This window comes from Frankliniella occidentalis, unplaced genomic scaffold (genome assembly GCF_000697945.3).
Source record: "Frankliniella occidentalis isolate FOCC.00 unplaced genomic scaffold, Focc_3.1 Scaffold16, whole genome shotgun sequence".
Lineage (NCBI taxonomy): Eukaryota > Metazoa > Arthropoda > Insecta > Thysanoptera > Thripidae > Frankliniella > Frankliniella occidentalis.
In genome coordinates this window covers 1,687,938-1,693,873 of record NW_026267146.1, presented here as the reverse complement: position 1 = coordinate 1,693,873, position 5,936 = coordinate 1,687,938, and the positions used below count along the sequence as shown (strand labels likewise).

The following is a 5,936-nucleotide window of genomic DNA, read 5'->3' as shown; positions in this document are numbered from 1 at the left end:
TGGGTGGGGCCAGCTTAATGGAGCTCTTTAACACGAGATTAGGGTACTACGGGCAGTTGCACTAAATCTGGGTAGGGCCAGCTTCATGGACCTTTTACCGGGTTGTCGCACTAAATTTGCCGATGAGATATTCAGATTGCACTAATTAGGCACTAACCTAACCCTCTCTTCGCACGCATTGCCTAACCACCAGGCGCTCACACAGAAACCCACATCTAATCTGTTTTTAAAAAATCCTAGAGCAAACTCTGTCAAATTTCATTACTACCAAAATAAATCCTACAAGAATGAACTCATTTGCCAGCGCAGACTTACCGCGTCCTGCTGCTGAGCGCGCTGAGCGACGCTCGCAAAGCGGTTGGCGAAGGCCGTCATGTCCTGCTTGAGCTGCTCCACGCTGCCGCCGGCCTGCGTGTGCTCGTCGGCCGTGGCCTCGACGCTCTTGAGCATGTTGAACAGCACCTTCACCTTGCTGTCCAGCATCGACTTGTAGTACGGCAGGCGCGAGAAGAAGGCCTTGTGGCGGTCGAGCTGGGCCTGGACCTGCTCGCGGGTGCCGGACGGGGCGCGCTCGCCCAGGACCGCGTCGGCCTCGTTCAGCCAGGCGGAGATCTCTCTGCGCCCAGCCTCCAGAGACTCCTGTTGGACCAGCACCTGGTGGTACAGGTGCAGCTGGTTGGGGATCTGCGCGCGCACGCGCACCAGGGCCTCTGTGGAAACAAGAGAAAAGGTCACTCACACGAGTCACACGCAATCGATCACTTCTCGAGTCTGCAATGCCTCACCCTTTTCTTTCTTTAGCGTGTCCATCATGGTGTCCACCTCTTGGCGCGACAGGTCCTGGATCAGGCTCTGGAAGGTCTTGCTGATGCCCTTGAACAGCTGCTCCATGCCCTCCACCTCGGCCTGCAGCTGCTGCAGCTCCTGGCCGTACGCCTTGATGCGCTCGGCCGAGCCCAGCTCCAGGTGCAGGTTGGCCAGCACCGTCTCGGCGCCGCGCAGCCAGCGCTGCAGGCGCTCCATGCCGTCGTGGAACTCGCGGCGAAGGCGGAGCAGGTCGCCGGCGTGCATGTACTGCTGCACGTGGCGGAACACCTCGTCCCAGCGCGCCGTCAGCTCGGCCAGCGCGTCGCGGAGCGCGCGCGACACGCCCTCGTCGCAGGCCGCCGTCAGGAAGCCCACCGTGTCCACGAGCAGCGACAGCTTGTCCTTCCACACGCTCAGGTCCTGGAAGAAGTTCTGGCGCTCGTCCTCGGGCAGGCGCTGCAGGGCGTGCGTCGCGCGCTGCAGCCAGTCCTGCAGCTCCTGCGAGAGCGTGTTGTGCCGCCGCCAGTAGGCCACCATCTCCTCGAGCATGTTCTGCACGCAGCGCAGCTGCACCGACACCTTCTGCCAGCGGTCGTCCGTGTCGCGCATGAAGCGGTCGATGGCCGCACACTCGCGCTTATCTGGAAAAGGTCAATGATGAAGTCGACAGGCCTAACGAGGTTACAACTCCATTTCTTCTCTCACATCACCACCGTCACTTACCCACTCCCCCTTCCCTCTTGTACTCCTCCACCACCTGCTGCATGTCGACGAACGCCTTGTTGAACTCCTGGAAGATGCGGTTGCGCGACACGAAGTTGGCGTACTGCTCGAGCAGCGACTGGACGTGGTCCTCGCGGCCGTACTTGCCGGTCCAGCCGCGCAGCTTGGTCTCGGTGAGATTGAGGAAGGCGATGAGGCAGCACTGCGCGAACAAAATGGATTAATTACCGAATGATCACAGAGACATCTTTGGATGCAGTGGCATGACCACCTCTCACTGACCTTGTGCTCGAGAAACTTTAGCTTGACGCGGCGCTGCGCGGCCCGGGGCCCCACCTCCTCCAGGCGGCGGCCGATGCTCTCCAGCTGCTGGGGCGGCACCCCTTGCGCGGCGGGCCCGAAGCGCGCGGCCTGGAACTTGGCCTGCACCGCGGGCAGCTCTGCAAAGAACGCCTTGTGCTCCTCCAGCTTGCGGCTGATGACGGAGGCCGTCTCCTCGTTCATGACGGTCGGGATGTCGGTGGCGTCCGAGGTGAGGAGGCGCTCGGCCTTGGCCAGCCACTGGCCCACCTCGCCGAGCGGCGGCGGCAGGCGCGAGTCCAGCAGCCACAGCCACTGCTGCACCTGCTTCTCCAGCATGTCCCACAGGTCCTCGACGCGCTGCCAGGCGTCCATGTTGACGGGCGCGGTGCTCTGCGACGCCATGAGCTTGCTCAGCTTCTCGTAGGACGCGGCGTGGACGAGCAGCTCGTCGCGGAAGGCCAGGTACTCCTTGTACTCGGTAGGCAGGCTGCCGGTGTCGATGAGCCTCTGCAGGCGGGCCGTGGTCTCCGACAGCCACGCCGACAGCTTCTGGAACTCGGACTGGATGGTCGGGACCGTCTCCTCCACGCCGCGCGGCTCCGGGTAGCGGTGCAGGAACTGGGCTACGTATGTCATGACGGACTTCTCGTCGGGCCTGAAGCAGGGCGCAAGATCGGTTACAAAAATAGACTTACTTTAGCCCAGTGCGTTGAGATCACCGCGACCTACCTCTCCACGTCGACGTCCTCCGGGTCCAGGAGGCGCGCTATGCCCAGGTCGCGCTCGGCCGCGCCGAAGGCAGACTCGAGACGGACCCGGTTGGCGGCCTGCCTCAGCCCGTCCACGTCGAGGAGGTCGTTGCGGATGGCGTGCACCAGGGCGACGAAGGCGTGGCCGTCGCGCCACGACTTGCCAAAGTCCTGCACCTCGACGCCCATCTCCTGGGGCAGGGCGTTGTTGACCCAGGACAGCAGCGTCCGGCGCGCCCCCTGCCGCCAGCGGTCCTGCTGCTGCTGCGCCTGCGGCAGCGGCGTCTGCGCGCCGCCCGCCCGGCGCCGCGACGCCTCCGCCTCGCTGTCCAGGCTGGAGCCAGAGCCGCCAAAGCGGTGACCCAGCGACTCCAGCGCGCGGGTGTTCTCCTCGATCTGCGGGGCACGCTCGGTCTCAGTCCCACCACACGGCCGCGGGGAGCACGAAAGGGTCACGCCCACCACGTCAAATGAGGCAATAAATTAAGAATTGTTTTCTACATTAGATACATTAAGGAGAAATGTAATAATATTGACACAAATTGACCCTTTCATGCTTCAGTGGGTACAGCGCCCGGTAGTGCACGTCTCTTATGAAACGTACTCTGTCTCTCGCTCGCTCGCACGACGGACACACACACGACACAAAACACACACACCCCCCCTCAAAAAAAAACGACACACACAGTTCGCAACGAACGACACCGTTCTTCAGCTCGTGTGCTATGTGACCCTGCATGGCCAACAAAATACAGCACACACAAGACTCGCTCTTCAAGCAGCGCAAGGCGACATTGCAACAAACTACACGACACACTACGGCAAAGCAGGGCGAAATTTTGTCTACCAAAACGCTCGGTCACAGTGTAGTACACTCACCCTCTGATGGAGTCTCCTCTTTCGGAGCTTGACAGTGGGGAAAACAAGCAAGGTGTTTTGGTTAGTGACGCGCTAAGGCCAACTTCAAGTCGATTGTTAGTTGGTTTTAGGTTAGCAGTAGTTAGTGGGCAGCAACGGGTGCGCGATACGTTCAACGCCAGCTGGCTGGTTAAACGTAGGAGATCTCCCTGGTGGCACCCTCGCCTCAACCAATCGGTGCTACTAGGGAGATTATTTATTCAATCACACTATTTTTACGGTTTAATTCTACATCAAACACAACGGTGGTGGTTGTTTCAAGTGAGCTGGAATACTTTATTAATGCATTTTGAACACGACTCTACTTAAGTATGTGAACCCATGTTCAATTTTTCTACAAAGTTCAAGATAATCTGATTAGGTGATCGATAACGTGACGCTTACGGGGTTTTAATGAAAGAGGGGCTAGACCCTTAAGTTAATGTCATTTTCGAAAGAAGTGTTAGACTATTAGTGGGGGCCTCCTGCCCACGATCGTACCTGGAAGTACAAGATGATGGTCCAGATGAGCCCCAGCACGACGGGCGGCCGCCCGTCAACCAGGTCCGAGGAGTTGATGTTGACCAGCTTGATCTGCGAGGGGAGTGAAAGGGTAAGAAGGGAGAGAGAGAGGGGGGGGGGAGTTAAATGAAGGACGACATTTTTCAAATGCATGAATGGAGGCGGTGCTGAGGGTTGATCACTACTTACTTTCTTACTCTGCAGGAACTGCAGGGCGGTGTTGGCGTTGCTCAGGAAGTGCGGCCTCCGCAGGTTCCTCCCCTTCTCAACGGGCTGCGCAGGGACAGGGACACGAGTCAGGACACTTGCAAGGTGCAGGAGGGACAAGGAACACAACCACACCTACCAGTTTCTCCCCGGACAGGACCTCGAGCAGTGCGAGCAGCTTCGTGCCATCGCGCAGGTCCCCGATCAAGTCGTCTACCCGAAGCGGTGGAACTCGCTGTAAAGAGATGACGGTCAGTCGGGGGCATGCACATTGCACACAGCCTTGCACAAAATCAGGAAGGAATTTTTATTATTAGCATTTCGTTTCGAACGCCACGCAGCTTTACCGTCCGTTTGAACCACCGCGGCGGGCAGCGCGCGGGCCACGCCCATCCGTTGATCGATAACTCTCGGCTCCGCGGAGCTCCATACCCTCCACGCCTTCCGGGCGCCACCGCGGCCTGCACCGCCCCCGCCGCTCATGCAGGGCGGCGAGATGCAGGGCGGGCATGGCACGCCGCGCCGCGGGCCCCGGGGCACGCAACTAAACTGTGGGGGGAAAGGAGGGGGTCGCTGCCCGCCCCGGCCGACCAGGGCGCCCAGCTGATCCTACGGACCTCTCCCATCCAGGGACGACGGGGACCTCCTATCTCTCTACTGTCTGCTGTCCTTGCGATCAGAATCTTTCCAGACAGTACCTCACGGCCGTTTCTATCCGCTAGCCGTTCCAGTTTTAACAAACATTGGCGATTAAAGTTTCAGTTTCGATAAGCCGATTGCCTAACATAGTGATCTGATTATCGTAGCAACCACCCTCCCCGCCAAAGGCTCGTTCCCCCGCTGAATACAGCTATAGGATAATATCTCTTTGCAGACGGCCTTCTTGTCGCCTCTCCCCCTCCTCCCCCTGCCAGTCTTTGACTTACTGACTAGGTAAATACCCTCCCCGGGCAGCCCCCATACACGCGAGGACGTTGCTGGGGAGGGGCGCACGCCAGAGGGGTGCAAGCGCCGCCTCCCCAGGCCCATGGGCGGGCATGGGGGGCACCTCCACCACACCGGCGTGTACATTCGCGTCCCGTCCGTTTCATGTGCATGTCCAATATTGCGATGATCTAGGGACGGCGTTGGCGTTGCTTCTCTTTTTATTCGGAAGGACGGGAAGGGGAGCTGTGGGGCTGTGTACGCAAACTTTGTTGGCGCATTTCGTGCACCGTCAGCATCTCTCTATGCCTCTCGCGCGGCGCGCCCTGCGGCGTAGGCCACACGAAGCGCGGCGGTCGGACGGGATGCCTACCCTCCGGCACACGGGCGCGAGGCGCGGCTGGTCGCGAGCGAGGGTCGCAACGTCCGCACGCATGCAAACCGCGACGCAGTCGCGGAGAACATGTACAATCAATAAATGCAAACACTCCAAAATGAAAGAGCACTTGCATGTGATTGCATGCAACCACAACGGGGACAATATCAACAACGGTGCGTTTGGGGTCGGGGGATCATACATTTACGACATTCAAGAGGATCGCAGGTTGAAATGAACATGGTTTTCTCTCACCTTGGATAAGTACGAGTTGATCCAGTTGACAAAGGTTTTCTTCTGCACGCGCTCCTGCTCGTCTGCGGAAAGAAAAGCAAAGAGAATTAGACACGGCATCGGCATAGAAAAGGAAAAGAAAAAAGCAGGCCGGTAAACAACCTCGAGGCATAAGTAATGGCCCCTGTCCCCGT

At 59.1% G+C, this 5,936-nt stretch overlaps 1 protein-coding gene across 1 annotated transcript in view; it reads right to left on the bottom strand.

Moving 5' to 3' along the window:
- Positions 1-5,936, bottom strand: part of LOC127748859 (muscle-specific protein 300 kDa-like) — a 62,394-nt gene that overhangs the window by 8,674 nt on the left and 47,784 nt on the right. The window contains exons 2-10 of the mRNA XM_052264149.1: positions 5,764-5,825; positions 4,348-4,443; positions 4,191-4,274; positions 3,981-4,073; positions 2,563-2,978; positions 1,813-2,488; positions 1,531-1,732; positions 786-1,448; positions 316-710 (exon numbers count right to left, since the gene is read on the bottom strand). Of these exons, the coding sequence (XP_052120109.1) occupies positions 316-710; positions 786-1,448; positions 1,531-1,732; positions 1,813-2,488; positions 2,563-2,978; positions 3,981-4,073; positions 4,191-4,274; positions 4,348-4,443; positions 5,764-5,825 (2,687 nt within the window). The remainder of the gene's footprint in view (positions 1-315; positions 711-785; positions 1,449-1,530; positions 1,733-1,812; positions 2,489-2,562; positions 2,979-3,980; positions 4,074-4,190; positions 4,275-4,347; positions 4,444-5,763; positions 5,826-5,936) is intronic.